General features: G+C 35.8%; 1 protein-coding gene across 17 annotated transcripts in view; it reads left to right on the forward strand.

Moving 5' to 3' along the window:
- The window catches only part of FOXP2 (forkhead box P2), a 557,737-nt gene that overhangs the window by 416,329 nt on the left and 117,911 nt on the right, over window positions 1-23,497 (forward strand). For 13 of the 17 annotated variants that reach the window (XM_041727433.1, XM_041727435.1, XM_041727432.1 and 10 more), the window contains one exon: window positions 20,147-20,221. The exons of the other annotated variants lie outside the window; for them this stretch is intronic. In XM_041727433.1, coding sequence (XP_041583367.1) covers window positions 20,147-20,221 — 75 coding nt within the window. The remainder of the gene's footprint in view (window positions 1-20,146; window positions 20,222-23,497) is intronic. 17 annotated transcript variants of the gene reach the window in all.

Raw genomic sequence — 23,497 nt, forward strand, 5'->3', positions numbered from 1 at the left:
AATACAAATAAGTGTGGGCCTGCTGCATCAGTCCCCCTGTAGGAACAAGTGTTCCAAGAAACCCTACACAGTAGCTTCTACTTCCTTCTCATTGGCCTGAACAGTAGCATATGAACATGCATTGCTTAAGCTAAATTTGGAAAACTGATTACATTTAATGGGGTATTTTTACACTAGACAAAGTTCGGGGCCTTTTCATAGAGAAAAAGGAGAGGATTAATTCTACAGTAAGTACCTAATACTGCCTGCCACCCACAATTTACCACAGATGTTAGTACCAACTCATGTGGCCTAAGGGATACGTGCAAAGAGATTTTATGACTTGAGATACTGTGGTGACAAGAAGTTTTGTTGTTGTTTTTCTTCTAGGAAAATTTAGAAAGACACAAACCTATGTATTAACATAACCAAAGGACAGTGGGTTATAGGGCTTCACTGTAAGTTTTAATATTTTCAGTGATAACTGAAATATTAAAGATTCAGTAGATATTCAGTACTAGGTAAAGCACAATGCTAAGTCAGCTAAGCAGAGTGATGCTTGCCCTCCAGGAAGTTGCTACTGATACTTGTCAGGGCTGGTTAAGCATCTTGGTGCAACACGCATGGGCAGTAGGACAAATACTGGGAGGTTTAAATAAAGCATATGCCTATTTTGCAAGTAGAGAAGCCAGTGTATTTTGAAGGGTGATAAAAAAATTTTTTTAAAAAGCAGTCATAGAAGCTAAATTTTAAATAAGGTCAGGAGAAAATTTTTCATTTGGCTGTTATATATTAGGTTGTGGTATTGTTGGAAAGCTCATAAAAGTCCTAACTTTCCTTCCAGCTACAGTGAAGCTAGAAGACATATTCCATACCTTTTCTATATTTCCTGCAATTATCTGTACTAACAAGCAACCACACTAGGATAAAAAGGTATTTTATGGGACATCTAGAAGTTCCAAGGAAACCTTGTTTTCTTTACCTCCAGATCCACTGACTTGTATGCGTTCCTGCCGTGTTCTGTGTTTCAGGTACTTTCCCCCTGATTGGTCATTTTGTTTCCACCTAAACCCAGAACTGGTTAGTGCTCTTCCCGTTTTACCTATCAGGAATCACAGAGCCGGAAAGGCTCGGTAACTTTCCCAAGGACCCAGGGTTTAATGTAAGTTCCATCTGATTACAAGGTCACCTTTTCCAACCATGCTTTACATTAGAAATGAATGGGGTGCCCGGGTGAGCGGCTCAGTCGGTTAAGCATCTGACTCCTGATTTAGGCTCAGGTCATGATCTCAGAGTTATGAGATCAGCCTCCCATCAGGCCCTGCTCTGGGCGTGGAGCCTGCTCAAGATTCTCTCTCTCCCTCTCCCTCTATCCCCTCCCCACTCCCTCTAAAAAAAAAACAAAAAAACAAATAAATAAAAAAAATTGGAAATGACTGAATCATTTTTTCAGGAATCCTCAGTGTGGGTTCAGGTAGAGATTTCCCATTCTGTCTCCAGCTGCCTGACTAGTTGAAGGCTAACCATTCTGGTGGAGTAAGAATGAGAGGTCCTTGTTCTCTGCCCAACCAATGGGGATTATTCTGCTGAGTGTTTGTCATCCCTTCATCCAGGGCACCATAAGAATAAGAGTTAATCATATGGAAGCACCTGGCTCAGTGGTTGAGCGTCTGCCTTTGGCCTGGGTGGTGATCCTGGGGTCCTGGGATAGAGTCCTGCATCAGGCTCCCTACAGGGAATCTGGTTCTCGCTCTGCCTGGGTCTCTGCCTCTCTGTCTCTCATGAATAAATAAATAAAATCTTAAGAAAAGAATTAATCATTGTTTTGGATCTGAGATTCTGTAAATGCATAACGATTTTTAATAATCTTACCTTCTCTAATAGGTCCTTTGTAGTAATTATCCAGATTGAAATTAATATGAATTTAGTCCATCTTCCTCTTAAAATCCATGGTTTATGGAATTAGTGCAACTGGGGTTGTATCTTTCAAACAAAGGAAATAGTATAATGAACTTTCCTTTAGAGACATACAGAGAGCAAAGAAAATAAGCCAAATAACCGTATTATTTTTATTCTCTAGTAAAATTGTGATTTTTTTTAAGGATTTGCCTACCTATTTTTTTATCCTGCTCTTTCTCTACAGGGTTTATTTTCATTTCATTTCTAATACTTACTTGCAATAGTTATTTTGCATATCACAGCCTGGAAGCTCAAACCCTAAACCTTCCTAGTGCAGAGAGGCATATGGTGGACAAGGTGCAAGGAAGAAAGAAGGGTTAGAAATAAACAATACTTGAGAGCTCATTTTCCTTCTGTAGAAGATACCCATTTCTTTCTTTGTCTCCTTTTCTCACTCTTTCCTCCCTTCTTTCTTTATTTCATTTTTCTATTTTCTTTTTCTTTCTCCTCTTTCTCCACTGCTCTGGCCTTCAGGCCCCATTTTGCAACCCCTTTGATAAATACTAGAGTATTGAAGTCCATCTAATGAAATACAGAGATACATAGAGTGTAAAAAAAAAAAAGACTCAGCTACTTTCTGATTAGTGATTCCTGAGTCTTTGAGGATACAAGAACTTGTTGAAGCAGTGTGCATTAAAAACTCAGGTTTCTGATGAGGCGCTGATAAATGGATTACTCAGTGCTACAATATATATCTTGCCATCACTGAGGGGCCAAAATAGCATTGATTCACAATGTCATGCCAATACACATGGCTTTAAAAGAAACATCTGTTCTCAGAATAATTGAAAGTGAGAAATATTTCTTAAACCAAATTAGAAATGATTACCTAAGCAATTTTGATGTAGTTATTTTATTTGGCATTCCCATTCAATAATTTCCAGCACAGCTAAACTAAAGCAGAGGTTGGCTACTATGTTTTCTCCCCACCCACCACCTTTTTATTTCCTCCTATATTTAAATAGATACTTACTTAATAAAAAGAGAGTTCAGGAGTAATGCAGAAATAAATTGAAAATCTTACTCTATAGAATTTTATATGAAACAAATGATTATCGTGCTCCCGTGGAAAAACCGCAAGCTAAAAACAAAACAGCAGTAAGATTTCAAAAGTGGTTTACAGTATTTCCATGTATTAGAATTTACATCCTCAGTCAATCAATCCATCAAAGAAATGTGACTAAATGCCCTCCGTGTGTTAGACACTTTGCTAGGCAGACACCAGGTACCATAGGGGATTCAAAAATGTTCTTATCCTCAGGGTGTTGGCAATCTGGCTAGATAAAAATTCAGGATAATAACCATTCTTCTAAGCCATTTTAAACAAAACTCAGTGGTTTAAGGTGTTTGAAAAAAAAAAAAAAGCACCCTGCTTGACAGTTATGGCTTTTTAAAGCATTCTATGGAATAAATTGGATTTTTCTTTTCTCTAGGTGTTTAGTGAATCGGCCATCACTTATAGACTAAGCAAAATACAGTTTTCTCCATTTTTGTGCCTCCTGAGGCTTTGTTTATGGTTCTTTAAAATCTGTTTAGGACTGAGTTCCAGAATCTAAGAGGGGTGTTGAAGTATGGAAACAAGTCTAAGGATAACAAGTAATGTGATAGAGATGATTAAAGGGAAAATGGAAGAGCCGATCACAAAGGGGGTTTACCTAGATTGACAAGCAGAAGAAAAAGGAGAGAAAAGTATTTTAATAATTTCTTCACATTAAAAAGAAACTACTATGTTATGGGTAGTAGGCTTTTATTTTTCTGCATTGCTGAGACTAAGGCAAGAGTATACATTCTGTTTTATTATTTTTAGGGTTTTTAAAAATTGATTTTAGAAAGAGAAAGGAGTGAGAGAGAGAAAGGACATGAGTGAGGGTGAGGGGCAGAGAGAGAGGGACAAGCAGACTCCCTGCTGAGCATGGAGCACGATGCCAGGCTTGATCCCAGGACCTTGAGATGATGACCCAAGCTGATGGCAGGTGCTTAACCAACTGAGCCACTGAGGTGCCCCTAAATTCTGTTTTAATAAGAAAAATCAGAGTACTCAAGTGCTGACTCTTCATGATAGTAAAGGTTTTTAAGAGTTAACTTGTATGAAAAATATAACAACTTTTCTAGATTCTGTTTTCAATATTCAAGTAGCTTAATTTTGGATGATTATTAAATCAATATGTGCTTGCAAAAATAATTCAGGCAGTTCAGAAGAGTATAAAGAATTGAACTTCACCTGAACTCCAACCTCCCAGTGATCCTGTTAACACATGTATATATGTGTTTACCTGCATTTTTGTGTGTGTCTGTGTGGCACCATTAGGCGAGTCTAGAAATGAACGCGGCTTTTTATTTTATAGATCTTTTTCAATGTAAGATTTATTTGTATATTCATCCGTTGGAGTATAGCTTAGTTTATGACCTAGAAAAGCACGAAGATGTTGTAGATGACCCATCAGTGTTCAGCTGAGGCTTTGTGATAAAGTAAGAGGCCAGTTTCTATGGTGTCAGGAGAGGCTTTGGATTCAAGGATCGACTCCACCTCTCAGTACCTGTGTGACCTTGGAAAAGGCAGTTTAGTTGTGTAACCTCATTTTCTGTCAACTGAGAAGATTTGACTCCATCTCTAGCTCTGAAGTTTCTTATCCTAATGCTCTATTTTTAGCAAAACAAAATACCTTTTCTGTGGCTTACATTTACAAAAAAATTAGCCTCCTTTATGTGTTATGTGTCAAAAGCTTTTAACTTTGATAATGAGCTAGTTTTTATCTTGCTAGCAAAAACAAAAAGAAACAAGATTATTTTAAAATTTAGAAATTTACAACTCATTTATTGAGGTTAAAATATTCTGATACTCAGAGAAAAAGTGAAATTTGTTGTTAGAATATTACACAATGTGCATATTCATTACATACAAATATAGTTTTCATTCCATTATGTTACACGTACCCCATGACATGCCAGCTTATCTGTTTAGAGTACTTTTCTGTGTGCTCAATTATATATGTAAGGTTTTTAATGAAGAAAAATAAAATAAGGAATATTTAGAAATATAATTATATAGAGGTCACAGCTGTGAAAATTGCTTTTCTCACAATCACTATAACTTGGTTTTATTGCCTAAATTACATAGTAATAAAAATTATTTTTCTACTCCTAGAGTAACCAGTCTTGGTTCTCGGTAAAAAAATAAAAAATAAAAAATAAACTTGCACTATATTTATCTAAATAGAAAATAGTTCTTTTCTCTTATTATAATCACTTTTGAAACAGTGGTTTCTAGTACATTTGAAGCCATGAGTTGAAATAGTTCAGATACTGTGACATGAAAGAAAAAAGAAACATTGTTAGGAAAAAAAATGCTCCTGTTTATCCATCCTCCTGATTATTATTCATTTGAATAACAGCTCTGAGTTATAGGAAAGAATATTCTGGGGTCAGAATACCCAGACCATAACGATGATACAGGTTTTGAGAACTTGAGTGAGTCACTTAATTCTTCTGAATCTCGATTTCTCTTAGGGTAAGAATTGCTAACTAATGAGCATAAAATATGTCATAGAAATGCAAGCTCCCTTGCATGTCTTAGGTATTTTTGTCTTCTACTCTAACGAAAGCACTTGTAAAAATAGGATTCTGAATGAAGTACTGAGCTAAGAATTCAGCCATTCGGTGTTTACCTCTGTGGAAGTCAACAGCATGCAAACAAACAGATCATCTTCGTTGCTCGAGTTCATTACTGTGCATGCTCTCATTCAGTTTGCAGGAAATAAATAACATCTTTAGAAAGCTCTAATTTTGTTTCCCATTCATAACAGAAGATTAAAGAGAGACAGATTTGTTGACAGATTACGTGGTGTCTCATATTCTATCCGCTAGAATCTAACTGAATGATTTAAATACATGAAGTACAAGAATATGTAGCAATAATAAAATGACTTCCTTTTTGATGGCACTGAGGATGTGTTTGAATGCACACAAATCCAAAGTGGATCCTTTAAAAGATGAAAGTAAATCTCTGCTTGTAATTCTGATATAGGTCTGTCAAAACATAAATGGAATCCAGTTTAGAAAAGATGTTGCAAAAGATGCCACAATTATCTGTGTTGCAAATACATTTCCAGATGATTTGTAGGTATGGCTTCACTCTCCCATTAATGTATGTGTTATTGGTTCTCTGGTTATATTTCTTACTGAAGTTTTCTAGATATATTTTTCTTGTTCCTTTTAATCATTTTTGGTGTAAATAAAATACATGTTACATGTTATTTAAAAAAAAATACTCCCCCCAAAAAAAATCAGTACGATCATGTATCAAAACAGAGGAGGCCAAAATGTAAGGGATAGTATTATTTGGTTTTATGCTATTCCACTAATTAATATTAACCAAATAAATACGATGGCGTCTACAAAACTTTTGCCAGTTGTTTAAAAGTCAGGAAACATTTAAAAAATAAGAGATCTTTGAAAAATAAGATGCGCGCATTACTGTTTGGAACACACACATACCCGTTGAGATTAGTGTGATGTGATTTGTCCTGCAGCTGCTTCAAATTAAGAACAGGTGTGGAAGACAGATTATGCAAATACTCATATTAATGTAATTGTCAAATTGGTGTGTTTACCATTGTGCTTTTAAAGAGTAGACTGTATTCCTATTTTAAATGTAAATTAGCTTCATTCTTGAGAGCAGCTATTGGATAATGAAACTTGGTCCTGGCTTAGAAATGAATAATTTCTAATAGACAGTAACACAGTTCTAAAATTTGACAATATCTTTCTTGGCAAACTGTTTCATACCTTTAAAAATGGTAATTCTATATTGTTTTTAGTACATGTATAGTCATGGTGGTTTTCTGAAAGTTTGAGTTGACCGTGGCACTGGGCTACTATTTCCTTTTTCTTTTTGTTATGCAGAATGATTACTGTGATAGCTTTTGCTCCTCTTCCATCTTTTCTTTCTTTCTTTCTTTCTTTCTTTCTTTCTTTCTTTCTTTTTTTTTTTTTGTTTCTTCCATCTTTTCTCATTCAGAACTCCTCTCAGCTGTCCATCTTGATGGGTCTAAACTCTCAAAAACATATACTTTGGAGAAATTGCTTTATGTCTATTTTAATAATTTTACCTCATGGAATCTAGTTACCTTCGATTGTATTTTGACTTTTTTAAGGGCCAAACATTCATTTTGATATTTTAAACCATGTTTTGTGAATACAGCGCAGCCTCTTACTACTAGGGCACTCCTGGATCTGTGTGAGGATTTTGTACTTGCTGAATGTCATGACACAGACTCCTCTGCCCAAAAAAGGATTTTATCTTAGTCCCCAGCTGGCCTCTTCAGCCCGTTAGTGACAGGTGTTGTGGGTGATCATATCGAAATGGGTGACCAGGCCAGTGAAAAGGAAAGCTGAGGCATTAGCCAGAGGTGTTAGAGAAGTCACATTTCTCGCATTCCCATTCTTTTTTAATGCCTCCTTTTCTTTAACAAAAAAGAGATCCTAAAGCATTAAGGATTTTATTTCACTTGGCTAGACTGTATTCAGTGCTCATTGATGTACCTGGTAATGTATTTATTTATCCTGTCTTATTTCAGAACAGGAAACAGGCTTGGAAAGGTTAAATTACATTATCTAAGGTCACAGAGCTGGTCGTTTGAGCTGCAACATGAGTTCAAGTCAATCTCATTCCAATTCCTGTGCTTTTTACCCTGGTATTAATCACTGATAGCATGTGCCTTTTTATGTCTGTCCAAAATACCTCTCAAATTTTTCATTTTGGGAGAACAAGTTAAAATAACAGGGATCACAAGATACTACATGAGAATACTGCTTTTTCTTGATTGTCTTCGTTGTATAGAATCTAGGTTGACTTGCAGGTGAGCTAAAGCTGTGGTTCTCAAGGAAAGGGATGGGGGCATGCATGGAGCCCCCTCCGTGGAGGAGTCTCCATCAGCACTGCCATTAGAAGGTTCTCCTGGGGTGACTCTGAATTGCGATATTCCTTTCTGTGTTCTACTTCATCATCTCCACCTGTTGGGAGGCACTGTTGAGAAGGCAGTGGGACTTGATGAAGTTTTTACCCAACAATGTGTGGAATAATCTTTTGATATGAAAAAAAAAAAAAGTAAGAAGCAGTGCTGGACCTCACTGGCATATTTCTTGGCATTATGAGAGTTTTCTATGTCTAATGGTAAGAGAGTTTCTGTTGGAAAGAGTACTATTTTTAAATAATTGATCCTCTTCAGGTTTCCTCTCTACTTCACCGTCAGGAGGGGGAAGAGGTTGATAGGGAGCAAATTATAATCAGAGATGCCAACAAGATAAGCTTCTGTGTGTGCGGCTTGCCGTCTCTATTCCTCATTAAAGAGCCTATCATTTATCATTATTGGCAAGAAAAGCAGCTGCTGCTGAGACCAACAGCGGATAAAAAGTAGCTGATCCAAGGGCTGCTGCTGCTTGCCCCGCAGGGATCAGAAAAGGAACTGCCACAACTTCCAGTCCCCTCGTAAATTCCTAGGGTGACATGATTTGAATTCCTCCCCACCGAGGAATAAAGCGCACAGCAAAGGAGATGCTGGTACTTTCTGAATTTGGACAAATCAAAGTATGATTCAGTGTTTTGTTTTGATACATAATAGATATAGCAGTTGCTCTGCATACTTCATTCATGGAATCAAGTCCAAACCCAAAAATATATCCTCATGGAAAAGATCACTGAGAGGTAATTAAAGGTCCTGCCCAGTCCACAAACTCCAAGGACATGTAGGGTCAGTGCCTCTGTGAAGGCAGGATGCCCTACAGAAGCGAAGCAATGGGTGCTTCCTTTTAGTCTTGCCACTCACTCCTTTTGATATACCTGATAAGGTTGGTGACAGATGCCTTTCAGAAGTATTTTTATTCCAAGAGTGTCTTACTTCTAGTTTGATGTTTAAAAGCGCATCACTACAAGACCATCGGCTAAAGTGAGATTTCTACTAGCAAAAAACTTAATAACTTTATGGATACTTTTTATTGTTTCTGAAGAAAAAGCCCCAAAACAAGTTGAGGGCTCCACAGCACATCTATTTTATTACTATCTGTTTTATTCCACATATTAAATCATTAGCTTAATTTATTTTATAGTAATTTTTTTCCAGGCAGGAAAATTAATACACAAAATACAGACGTTTTTTTACATTAAGCAATAAAGGCTTTTGCTTTAAAAAATGTTAAATCCCTACGCTGAATCCTTGGGTTCTAACCCTATGTCCATCCATTCTTGGACAATGGGCCAACGTGAAAATTCTAAGGTTTATTCTGTGCTCGGTGTCTTGATTTGAAATATTCAGAAGATAGACTTACTCAGAAATTGGAAGCTGGTTTAATACATTGTGCCAGCCATCCTGAAAGCCATTTCAATAGACTCTGTACCCTGGCATTTGTTTTAGAAATAATTGCATGCAAATGTAGTTTAACATCTGTACTATGTCTCTTAATCCTAACCAGGCATTTTCCATTAGATGTAGTCTGAAAATCACATTAAGAAAAATATATCATCTGTGAAATTATATTCTGAATGCCCCAAATAGCAAAGAAAGGGGCAATATCCAGTTAAATCTCATACGAAGCATTCCTTTCTTTTTCTGAACCCCAAATTTTAAAAAGTTCATTTCATTTCTTTTAGGGCTGCATTATAAAATTGAACTGAGATCTTATGTTTTCCAAAGTTCTCACTGTTATTTACTACAAAACTTCCTTGAAGAAAAAAATATCCCGGTATGTCAGATTAGGTTTCTTACCTTTTGCTTGGTACTGCAAATTTTAATTTATTTTTGTACCTTTATGATGATACAAGTACTAAATTTTAGTATGTCTCCATTCTTGCAAGCAGAATTTTCCAAGTGAAATTTTGATGCTGCACTGACTTTAAATGTATGATTTATTAGCCTGTTTAAGGAATTAGGGGAAAATAGTAAGGAATAAGACATATGTAGGGTCCTAGGACAGCAACTGATTGTAAGGAAGGGGAAGAGGAGGTCTTAGAAACAAAAAGTGATTTCTTCCCATCATAAAGACTTTAAAAGAATCTCTTGTGCCATTCTGCATTGGTCATAGTTACTTCTTCAGGATTATGGTTACACTACCCTAAATATTGCAGAAATGTTTTTATATGTGTGACCCTTCATTGAATCCTCCAAGTGAAAAGGCAGATGGTGACACATTTAATGATGAAAAATTTGGTGCACATGAAGACCACTTGGCTTTACATGATGCTCTTGAAGATCTTCTCTTTCTGTCCTCATCCCTAACACCCTCTCTTCCCTCTGGCCTTGCTAGACCATCTGTTTCTCTGAATACAGGAGAGGATCCTTTACTTTTCAGCCCTCATATAGGCTGTTCCTTTGATCTCCAATACTCCCTACCTCCACCTACCACATACCTGTTTTGTATACTAACATTTACTCATTATCACCTAGTCTAAGATCCTTAACTGTCCCTCCTCTATGTTCCCATAGCACCCTGTGCATACATCTGTTAAAGCATTTATTATGTTCCTAATCATTAATAGTTTGTCTTCCCAATTTGACTATAAATTCTTTGGGTTAGTTACTCTCACTTGACTTTGTATGCTAACTAACTGATGTAGTACCACAGAAGTGAGAAGGATCTCTACCCAAAATTTGGTTCGAATGTCAAAGCTCATGACACTCCAAACACCAAGAGAACTTGAAAGAAATTTTATTCCTCACACAAGTAATTTTATTCCTCCTCGGGAGAGCTCATTGAACACAAGCCAGGTCCTGGCTGGCGTGGGAAACTAGAGGGAATGGGTTGGATCTTTACACGGCCTAAGGGATAGGCTGGGGAAAAGGTCCCTTGATTGGGGATATAAATTTCCCTACAGTGGCAGAGGAGGAGGAGCATGCATGTGCCTTCTGCCCGGATGTGGGGCCACAGAGGAAATGGATGTTGAGGCTTAAAAAGAAGTCAGCAGTCAAAATAAGAAATGGAGTCAAACACTTTATTATAAGTGACATATACTACGTGATCATTAAATGGTGAATAAACTGGTGAACAAGCTATCAGTCAGCCATTAGGCTCCATGTCATCAACAGATACATTTTAAGCACCTACATGCCCTGTACTGGTAGACAGGACCACTACTCTGTACATTCTCATTTCATAGAGAAAGTTGTTTCACCATGGCATTTTCTGACCTTATATTACCTCCCCTAACTCAAGGTAGCAAAAGGCATCTGCATTCTTTTAACTAGAAAGTAAAAAAAGAAGAGCAGAAAATTAAGGGCTATTATTTTTAGGTTTGCATAAGCGATTTCTGCATGACCTCAACATACCCAATACGTTCAATACAATTTTTTAGGAGAAAAAAATCTTATACATAGAATCTGTCCATTTTATCTATTAAATAATTACTGTATGTTTAAAGCTTTGTCTTTTGCCCTCCAGACATTCATGAGAAATCCAGCTCCCTATTTTTTTTTCCAGAAGAGCTTTAATGATTTTCTTGAATGAAGCAAACAAGCATACCGCAAGTTAGCAAAAAATACAATACTCCACCCGTATCTGCAGGAGTATCTCATGGCAGAAGTGTCTGTTGACTGCTGCCTTCTTTCCCTCTTAAAACATAATAACTACATCACTTGTAGGAGCACTATGGGCATCTTTTGTTTTTCCGTGACTTCAGGCACATGAAAGAGACTTGATTAACATCCCTGGAGATTGAGGTTGTCTACATCGTCAGCGAGCAGGTGTAGGTCTTATCCTTCTCACAGGCAGCAGCCAGGTCATCTACCCCAGCCTTGATCTCAGCCTCACCTGTGCAGACAGCTGGGCTCTGTGGGTGAGAGGTGTCCATATCTTTTCTATTCTTGGCTCCTCTGCTGAGATTTCTAACAAGGGTGCCAATTAGTGCCAGTTATGATGGCAGCTTTCTGAGGTGAATAAGACAGGATTGACAAAAACAGGGTGAAAAATCTGACTTCAACATTGTTATATTCTGTAATTTCTCTTAATTCTTCAGTACTTTTTCACCATGCAATGGGGATCAAATCTTATTTTAGGAATTTCGGTGGATTTAATTGGTTAATATTAAGTACTTTAAAATTTCACATCCTCCAAATATTTGTGGTATCTAGAGGAAGACAGTGGCCACCTACTGAAAAAAAAAGTGTTGACTGACTAAATATTAGAATGAAAGAATGAAAAGTTACCTGTCACACAACTATCCTGAACACAAAAGACAGTGTTCCTCCAAATAGGATCATAGAAGCTCCAGATCACAACCACCAAGATGCTTGTTAAAATGCATATTCCTGCACCCAGTCCCAGATCTTCTGAATCTGAATCTCTAGGAATGTAGCCTTGACTCTGTGATTATAACAGCTTATCCAGAGATTCTTTTACATGCTAAAGTTTGAGAACCTGTACAGTAGGATATATAATGTACAGAAGTCTTAAAAATAAGTAAAAGTGGGCAGCCCAGGTGGCTCAGCGGTTTAGTGCCTGCCTTTGGCCCAGGGCCTGATCCTGGGGATCCAGGATGGAGTCCCTCATCGGGCTCCCTGCATGGAGCCTGCTTCTCCCTCTGCCTTTGTCTCTGCCTCTCTCTCTTTCTCTCTCTCTCTCTCTCTCTCTCTCTCTCTCTGTCTCTCATGAATAAATAAGTAAAATCTTTTTAAAAAAGTAAGTAAAAGCATGGCTTTTTGTAAATAATTTCAGCTCCCTGGACTTCCATTTGCCTTCTGTGCAAAGTAATTCCTTAATGGGCGCATCATGCTCTCCTCAAGATCATGTGGGTTTTGCAGTCTATGCCACAGGATAAAAAAGGAAGAATGACGTCTTAAGGCATGTGCTCATATTGACTTGGTCCTCCCCACTTCTCCTCTACCGACTCCAAATAAAACCAACCACTTTGACCCACTGGATTTAGGGAATACACAAAATGTTTTCCAGGTATCAGTTCTCTTCCCTTCACCTCCTCTGTCAGAGCTAGGCAGCTTGGAATCTGTTGTTCAAACATGGGCTGGAGAAGGATGAAGGAATTTGAATTTGCTAAGCCAACACAAAAACATCCCGGTCCAACCCTGGCCACACTTGTCCTGGAGGCACTTTCCATCAGATATAATGAATGGCCTCAAAACAGCCAACCGAACCAACAAACTTAGGAGTTGGAGTGGAAGAAAAGCCAATCAGCCATTGAATTTTGTTCTTATCTTATACCATGTCAAGAGTGGCCATACTTCTTAACTAGCTAAACACTTTAAGAACATTTTTTTTGTACCTTTAAAATGTAGATTGTGGTTCCATTCAGGTATCACCGTACTTCAAATACTATAAAATACTTAGGTTGTGTGTGTGTGTGTATATTTAAAGAATTTATTTATTTGAGAGAGAGAGAATGCAAGCATGAGGTGAGGTGGAGGAGAGGGGCAGAGAGAGAGGGAGAACCAGGCTCTCTGCTGAGGGGAGAGAGGTGGGGCTTGATCCAGGACCTTGAGATCATGTTCTGAGCTGAAGGCAGATGCTTAACCAACTGAGCCACCCAGATGCCCCAGATGCTTAAGTTTTAAACATGTCAAAGAAAGGGGCACCTGGCTGGCTCAGTGGAGCGTGCAACTCTTGATCAGGGTTGTGAGTTTGAGCCCCAAGTTGGGTGTAGGGATATCTTAAAAAAAAATAAAATCTTAAAAAAAAAAATTTAAAATTTGAGCATAGCTTTCGCCAACCTCAAGAAGCAAACTATAATTTAAAACATTTCCAGGGATCCCTGGGTGGCGCAGTGGTTTAGCGCCTGCCTTTGGCGCAGGGCGCGATCCTGGAGACCCGGGATCGAATCCCACGTCGGGCTCCCGGTGCATGGAGCCTGCTTCTCCCTCTGCCTGTGTCTCTGCCTCTCTCTCTCTCACTGTGTGCCTATCATAAATAAATAAAAATTAAAAAAAAAAAAAACATTTCCATGTGTTATGAAAGATCAATATATTATTTTTGCCTATTTTTCTGTGAAACACATACCTTCACCAACTTTGCAGAAAAATTATATTCTTTCTTGGAAGTCACTTCATTGTGTCACTGAGTGCAAATACATCCATATTAGTATTATTTTTTTTTTTTTTGCTTTGCTGCATCAGGTTTCTAAAAAGAAAAATACATATATTTATTTTTATTGAAGTATAATTGACATATAATAACCTTTATTTCAGATGTACAACATAGTGATTCAACATTTGTATACATTATGAAATAATCCCCACAATAAGTCTAGTTACCATCTGTCACCAAACAAAGTTATTGCAATATTATTGACTCTATTTTCTATGCTGCACTTTACGTCCCCAGGACTTCTTTATTTTACAACTAGAATTTTGTACTTCTTAATCCCTTTAACCTATTTTACCCATCCTTCCACCCGTCTGGCAACCACCACTTTCTTCACCATATTTATGAATCTCTTTCTGTTTTGTTTTCTTTTTTTGTTTGTTTTGTTTTGTTTTTAGATTCACAGGTAAGTGAACTTATATAGTATTTGTCTTTCTTTGTTTGGTTTCTTTCTCTTAGCAGAATACCCTGCAGGTCCATACATGTTGTTGCAAATGGCAAGATTTCTTTCTTTTTGATGGTTGAGCTATAGTGCATTGTATACATATATATATATATACCGTATCTTCATTATCCATTCATCTATTGACGGGAATTAGGTTGCTTCCTTGTCTTAGCTGTTAAAAACAATGCTGCAATGAACATACCTATCTTTTCAAATTAGTGTTTTCGTTTTCTTCAGATCCAGAAGTGGAATTACTGGATGGTGTAGTAGTTCTGTTTTTAACTTTGAGAAACCTCCATACTGTTTTCCACAGTGACTGCATCAGTTTACATTCTCACCAATTGTGCCTGAAGGGTTCTGTTCTCCACATCCTTGTCGACACTTGTTATTTCTTATCTTATTGATACTCACCAATCTGACAAGTATGAAGTGACATCTCATTGTGGTTTTGATTTGCATTTCCCTCCTGATGAGTGATGCTGAGCACCTTTTCATGTGTCTGTTTGCCATCTGTATGTCTTCTTTGGAAAAATATCTATTCAGGTTTTCTGAATTTGATTGTTTGTTTGTTTGTTGTTTGCAAATATCCTCTATCATTCAGTAGGTTGCTGTTGTTTGCAAATATCCTCTATCATTCAATAGGTTGCCTTTTTGACTTTGTTTTATTTACTGTACAAAAGCTATTAGTTTAATGTAGTCCCAATTGTTTATTTTTCCTTTTTTTTTTTTTTTTTTTGCCCTCACTGGAGGAGACAGATCCAAAAAAATGTATTACTAAGGCTGATGTCCAACTATTCACTGCCTATATTTTCTTTTAGGAGTTATATGGTTTCAGGTCTTATATTTAGATCATCAACCCATTTTGAGTTTTTTTTTTTAATTTTATGGGCGTAAAGAAGTCTAATTTATTTTCTTTATATATATAGCTGTCGAGTTTTACCATTTATTGAAGATACTCTCTTTTTCCCATTGTATATTCTTGCCTCTTTTGTCATAAATTAATTGACCATATAAGTGTGGGTTTGTTTCTGGTCTGTTTTTTCCATTCTATTGATCTGTGTCTATTCTTGTGCCAGTACCATACTGTTTTGATTACTGTAGCTTTGTAGGATGGCTTCAAATCTGGGGTGGTGATACCTCCAGTTTGTTCTTCCTTTTCAAGATGGCTTTTGCTATTTGAGACTTTAGTGGTACCATATACGTTTGAAGATGATTTGTTTTAATTCTGTAAAAATGCTCTGGGTATTTTGATAGGGATTGCATTGTGTCTGTAGATTACTTTGGGTAATATCATTTGAATGATATTAGTTCTTCCAATCCATGAGTATGGTATATCTTTCCATTTATTTGTGTCATACTCAATTTCTTTTAACACTGTTATGTAGTTTTCAGAGTACAGATATTTCACCTGTGTATCCGTAGCTACAATATTTTTTATTCATGTGAAAGAGGCTTTGATTTGTATCATGAAGTCTAATGAGAGACTAAAAGCTATTTGTGTGCAGATACAATGTCTTGGGAATTTGTGCATACTTTACAGCATGTAATAATACATACACAGTAGGACTTTAATAATGTTTTTATTTGGAGAAAATCTGAATGTTGTTCTGAAATAGTAATGAGAGCTAATAATTATTAAGTACATAGTTAATAAACATAAAGTATATGATTACCAGCACTGTTCTAGACACAAATTAATGTATTTAATCTTATGATGGTGTTACTTATTATCCCCTGTCTAGAGAGAGAGGCCAAGAGGGGCTAAATAATTTGCTCAAGGTCACACCACTAACAAGTGTTGAGTCAGGATCTGAACCCCGTCAGACTGTCTCCAGAGCTAACATTTTTATTTTCAACACTAAATGACTTATTTTTATTGTTTTAGCAGAAATTACAATGATCCATGTTTAACTAAAGAATGGATTCTTTCTGAAGTTAATATTGAAAGCTCGTTCCAGTGTACTGTCTTGGCCTTTTCACTGTTAAAAGGTTCTTTGGTGCTTATTTGAAACAGATGCAAACACTTAAAACATCCATTCACATTGTAGTTCCCTGTGATTTGCTGGAATATGTCAGGTTGCCTCCAGGAGACCCATTTCTAAATGACTGTCTGATTTCATTCGCCTTGCTACTCCTTTACAGACTTGCAACTTCATGAATCTGTTAAAGCATGGTTGATCAGAGGTTTATTAGCCTCTCGCCAATATTCTATCACCTTCTGTTGTAGAAAGCTCTAGGACAGCTGGGAGAAGAAGCTGGGTGGGTTTTTCAAAGCAGTTTCTTCAAGTAGGCCTTTTGGCAAGACATGGTGATGGGCTAATGGTAGTGCAAAATTTATTCTCACATACTTTTAACTTTTACTAGTTGGGAGTTAAAAGCTTTTACTTTTCAAATGATTTGCTCTCTTCTGTTTCTTTCTTCAGTAAACTTTAAGGGTTTTGTTTTGTTTTGTTTTAGAGAGAGACACACACACACATTGCAGGGCACGGGAGTATGGGGCAGAAGGAGAGGGAGAGAATCCTAAACAGACTCCATGCTGAGCACAGCGTCTGATTTGGGGCTCAATCCCATAACCCCAAGCTCATGACCTTGGGGGACCAAAATCAAGAGTTGGTCACTTAACCAACTGAAATATCCAGGTGCCCCAGTAAACTTTAAGACCAAGTTAGCTTTCTGTTTTCATAAATCTTGCTTTGTAACTCTGTTTTTATTGCTTGCTCAACTCTTTTGATTATTTAAACTGTATATATTTTATAATTTTGCATGCAAAATGACACGGGCAAAAAAGGTCACTGTGAGTCCTCAGTGTGGGGCGGTCCATATCTCTTTTGTCCCTAAGGATAAACTAATTTTTAATGTGCTTCATTTCTGTCTGTTAACAAGAATGATTTGACATTGTTTTGGTTATTCAAAGTTTCTGATTTGAGTGTTTTGGTTAGTCAGAGTTTCTGGTTAATAAAAATATGACATTATGATTTTACAAAATCAAAAAAATAATGAAAATTGGGGCACTTGGGTGGCTCAGTCAGTTGAGCATCAGACTCTTGATTTTGGCTCAGGTCATGATCACAAGGTCCTGAGATTGAGCCTCACATCAGGCTCTGCACTCAACAGAGAGTCTCCTTAAGATTCTTTCCCTCTCTCTCTGTTCCTCTACCCTTCCTCCCCTGCTTTCTCTCTCTCTTTAAAATAAGTAAATAAATATTTTTAAAAATACAAAATAATTAAAGTATACTTTAATAATTTAATAATAATAATTTAATAATTTAATAATACTTTAATAATAATTAAAGTATACCTGCACAATGAGAACATATATTTTAATGATTCTGAAGGTCTTTCAGAATCTTGCTTTATGTCAAAGTTTTTCTCATTGTTTATCAGTTGAAATCATATTTGGAAAATGAGAAGCAATTAAAGAAACTATATTTGGATTATATTTAGATTTATTGAAATTATAGTTCTAAGTCACTTGAGCTAAAAATGGAGAACATTCTTTCTCAACATGAAGCTCCAGGCTACTTTCATCCCACAGCTCCTATCTGTAGAGAAATGCAGTGAAAAATCTCCTTCTTATAATGAAATACTTCTGATATCCTTAAATGATACCTACACCATTTTATTCCATAGCATCTTTTGTGTATTTTTGTCACTGTGATTGTACATTGTCTGGAAATTTCCTGTTTGTATATTCTTCGAATGCTGAGACTTAACACTTCTCTGTATCCTCCCTTCTGACCCTATAATTTGAGGTGGCTAATCTTCATCACCCCAATATGTTGTGTGGTATACTGGTAACACAAATTACAATATTTTACTTAATTTGGGTGCTCTTGAAAGAGTCTAGGGTGATGTTGTTTATTTATGGAGTTTAGTTTTTAGTGTTACATGTAAATAGTGTCATGGCACTTTTGGAGTTCTGGTGATGCTCATTTATTTTTGGTCTTATGTAGATGAGTGTTGATCTGAGGATTTTTTTTGTGAGGTAGTTCATTGCTATGGTAGAGAGTAGCATTTCATTTTTTTAGGATGCTTCTGACCTTGTTAAATAGCAGTCCAAAAATCGTGTGGCTTGTTTTGATTTTAACCAAAGTTACAGCTGCCTAGCTGTAAAGCAGTCAGTTTCTCTTATTATGACTAGTTCTTCAACTTGTACTGTTTTAAATTGCCTGCAATTAGCATATTTCAACCTTATTTTTAGGTTTAAATTGCAGTGTGAGAGTGTACTCTCCTCTTAGCTAATTAGTGCTATCAAGGAACAGTAGGTTACCTCATTAGTACCATGTGCATTTAATTAAAGAAGAGAAAATTGGAGTTAACCTCATAGTTAATATTTTCACAGAGTGCTACAATGCCAACACCTTCAATTGGAGTCACACCCCTGTGTATCTAATTATGCACTGGTGCCAAATAAGGTTAGCAAGGGTACTACAAGGCTGTTGACAAAATAATTTAGATGAAAACGTGTTTGTTGGATTCTGACAGTAAAATATAACTTGAACGTTTTTTTTTTTTTTTTTTTTTTTTCCCGTAGTCCTCATCTGCCAGCATCAGGTAACATACTTCTTCATAGGAAACGAATGGAAAGACTATTTTGGAAGCCATTTTTCCTGTTTGAATTAATCTTGCTCTTATCTTGCAGAAAATGGCATGTAGCCATGTAAAGCATATACAATCCGTTTCTTAAACAGAGACCCTGAACTTCAGAGATGTATTTGAAAAGAATTATTTATAAGATGTAATATTTACATGCATCAAACCACTACAAATACTCCCTGACACCCCTACCACATCCATCCTTGCTTTTCTTCTTTTCTGATATAATTTCCCTTGTGTATCTTATGAATGGGGATCATCCTTTCATATCATACATGAAGTCTAAGGATGTGTTGTCACATGGTCTATTCAAATGCAGTGTAATCCTTTTGCCCTTCAGACAAAATCTTTGAAATGTCTAATGCTACTTAAGTAAAAAATGACATTCCATGTCATTTATCAATAAATAATCACTTTGCTTTTACGGATGAAAATGCAAACTATACAGTTGAGTATATAGAGTAGTTCTCAATGCAAGTGGCACAATTCAACAGGTTTTAATAGAGATGATAGAGTTTGGCTCCATAGTCTTAAATATATATTTAATGGCAATATTTGTGTTATAGTAATGCATGGCCAGGGCAGTTTAGTTAAAGAAACTCTTGTGATTATTCTCGCATTTCACGTCAAGATAGGACTTATGTTCACTTGTATTGGTTATAGTTGAGTACAGGTCAATAGCTTTTTCAAAAAGAGGTAATTAAAGTGTTAAGGACAAATACCATCCCATACTCTAAAATCATAGCACCATTTAAATTTATAGGAGTATTCATTAACGTTGGCCATAATTTTATCTCAGAAATGGGAAGTGAGATTCCTGAGTCAAGATCATGGTAGACCATGAAATTTTTTGGTTAGTGGTTAATTCGTTATGTTCAAATATTCAACTTTGCATCTGCCAAGTTATTTTTATTTTTTATATCTCTACTGTTAATAACCGTGACACAAAGGCGGAATAGTCTCATCTATGTTCACCTATCAAGATGATAATCCAAAAAAAAATTTTTAATGAAAATGTACATTATTAGTATAAGGCTTAAGACTGGGAGGGAAAAAAAGCCAACTCCTGATTCTCTTTGTTTAATCTAGGAATTGCTTCCAGAAACAAAATTATGTGTCTGTGGCCACTCTTCTGGTGATGGGCATCCTCACAACACATTTGCAGTAAGTTACACTGGGCAATTAGAAATTCAGCTACTAAGCACAAAACCATAGACTCAGTACCACAGAGTAGATTATCTGTGATTTTCTATTAGCCACTCCCTTTCACTGATACAGATAATCAGAGATGATTAATGTTAAGATACCAATGTAATTAGTTGGTTCTCTGTTACTTCTTGTATTCTCTCTTCAATTATATTTCATCATATAGACACTTCACTGTTTCTGTGAGTTGATGGCATTAAGATTTACCTGAAATATATAAAGGCAAATGGTTGACTCACTACTACACTTTACTTAAGCTTTTAGGAATCATTTGATGACATAGTGTTGACATGCAAAAAAATAGGTAGAGATTATGAATAGATACAATACATATATACATATTTTAGGGGAAAGTTGCTGTTCTGTGTCTTGCAAGTTACCATATAAATATTCCAAGGCCTTTTCTTTTTAAATACATTCTGTCACTAGAGTATAATTTGTCTCTTTAGACTATAATATTCAATGAAAATTGCTTTCATGACCCAATTCACATACCAGTTAGCCTTGGAAATGAATTACAACCCTGAAGTGGCCATTCAGGAATTTTTAAATAGAGCAACTTCATGTTTCCATTTAGCATGGATACTAACTGTATTCTTAAGGAATCTCTAACTATGTAAGTCATATATTTTCATATATAGAATTTTTATTTCCTTAAGAATTGAGGTAATTATTTAGTTTCCATGGACTAGAGTGTTCCTAAATTGGTCACTCAAAATTTGTTTAAGACTCTATACAAAATATTTCCTAATTTATAATTGATAGAACACACCACAGTTAAGACTTTTATAAATAAGTAGTATCTTCCTGAATAAAGAAGACATTTCTAATTCCATACCTTGGTTTAAAAAAAGAAAGGCTTTTCTCAGTAAAAATAGTGTCAAATTAAGATGGAATGCTATTTGTGGAAAATATATAAACAAAGTATTTTTTTAAATGTTGGATCCAAACAAAAATAGTGGAAACAACATAACATATACTATTTTATGGAAATAGTGAACGCAGAGGATTAGTAATGAATTTTGTACATTAAAACCAGTTTTGCAATGATGTGAAGCTAGTTTGGTTTTCATTCATTTTAATCCTAAAGTGTTTGCCCCTCCTGAGTTTCTTGGTAATAATAATAATATCTGAAAAAAATACTAAAAAAAAACAAAACAAAACAAATATTAAAAAGCAATGATACGTTTTGCTGAAATGATGGAAATTTATGGGAAGGACAAAGCTAATTTTATTTTCTAAGTATTTGCTCTATATGTTCAAGGAAGATAAATTTACAATAAACTTCAAAAATAACTGTATACTTTAACTTATTAATAAAGATTCATCCAAAAATATACTTTAAGAAAATAGTGAATTAAAAATGAAAAAGGCAGTATTTCTACTTGGTAATACTTTTTCCTAAAATAATCCCAATGGAAAAATTGTTTTCATTAGACTGAAGAGTGAGCTGCCTGGACTACTAATAGTGTTTGTTCTTTATCTAAAACTACTTATATCATTTTTAAAAATCTCTATTTTACTGACATAAGAATAAATCTATAGCATCATATATTTATATTTTCACTGACATATTTTCAGAATAAAAACAAACCACAGAGAAATTGAATGACCTACCAGAGGCCATTTAATTCCTCATTGGCAAGGCTGAATTTATAACCCGAGTCTGTGATCATCAGTGTATTGGTCTTTCCAAGAATATACCACGTTGTTCATACTTACCTTGAAGGTTCTGTTGGATAGAAGTCCGAAGCTGTTCCATGTGTCAAGACTGTCATTAGTATCTAAGACAGAAAGACAACCAGGATGAATTAGTGAGGTCTACTGTGGCTGATAGGGAGAGGGAGTATAGAAGTGCATAGACCTGTTATTTGCCATCTCTATGGTGCCCCAAACTTAATACTTCAAATTAGTCACTGAGTGACTCTGCAAATAATGCTTTCCTTTCACAACACAAGGAAAACACTAAATATTAAATAGGTGCTTAGTTTCTTTTATTGACTACATTAGATATAACCTTCCTGCAAGCAAAAATGGCTACATAGTGGGATTTTAAATCAAGATGTAAACTAAAACAAATAATATCTATTATTCATAGTTGACAATGTCTATGCAACGGATATAGCTTTCCTTTGGTATTTAGTAAATTCCGTAAATACCAATACTCTGGGGTGATACTCAACCAAGTTCTGGAGCACCGTGAGATACCTGGTGCACTAAAAGGGAGAAGGGGGATCCCTGGGTGGCGCAGCGGTTTGGCGCCTGCCTTTGGCCCAGGGCGCGATCCTGGAGACCCGGGATCGAATCCCACGTCGGGCTCCCGGTGCATGGAGCCTGCTTCTCCCTCTGCCTATGTCTCTGCCTCTCTCTCTCTCTCTGTATGACTATCATAAATAAATAATAAAAAAAAAAAAATTAAAAAAAATAAAAAAATAAATAAAAAAAAAATAAAAGGGAGAAGGGTGTAGAAAGTATAGATATAGCTCCCTAAAGCCAGCCATGTTCCTTTATAACCCATTTAATTGAAATGTCTAATAAATTGTAAAATCACTGTAATATTTCTAAAATGTTTAAGAAATCATACATTCCTATCAGTGGATTAATTTAATACCACACATATTACTTCCATGGTTGATCAGCCTTCACAAATAAAAAGCCAAAACTTTCAGGCAAATGTTCCAAATTGGCAAATTAAATTACTTTTTACTCCATCCCCTTAACTTCAAAAATAAAAACCCTACAAATTTTTTAAAAAGCTAGAAATAAATTGCCATAGATTTCAGAGAAAAGCCACTTGCAATTACCAAAGGTAGGTTAAAGCTCAAATTACCTTAAAGAAATAAGTAATATTACATATTTGATATTAAAGTGATGGCAGAAGCTTTCCAGCATACCATCCTCTTCCAAGCATTTTTTCTATCCAGTTCTCAACAAAAAATGTAATAAAAATATATTTCAAAGAAGCATTTTCTGGTGTTTTGATATCCAAGTAGCCATCAGACATTAGCCGTCATCTGAGAATTGTGCTTCTTTATTAGCACATTGTTAAACAGTAGTGATATTATTATAATCCACTAATAGATTATATTTATTGTGCCTCTACTAATTTATTGCAATATTGGGTAGTAAGTGTGCTCACTTATACAATCCCTACCTGAAAATTATAATCTTAAATTCTATCTACCTATTGTATTTAAAAGAAATGTTTGGTCTCTATAGGTTGTATGTTTAACA

This window comes from Vulpes lagopus, chromosome 13 (genome assembly GCF_018345385.1).
Source record: "Vulpes lagopus strain Blue_001 chromosome 13, ASM1834538v1, whole genome shotgun sequence".
Classification (NCBI taxonomy): domain Eukaryota; kingdom Metazoa; phylum Chordata; class Mammalia; order Carnivora; family Canidae; genus Vulpes; species Vulpes lagopus.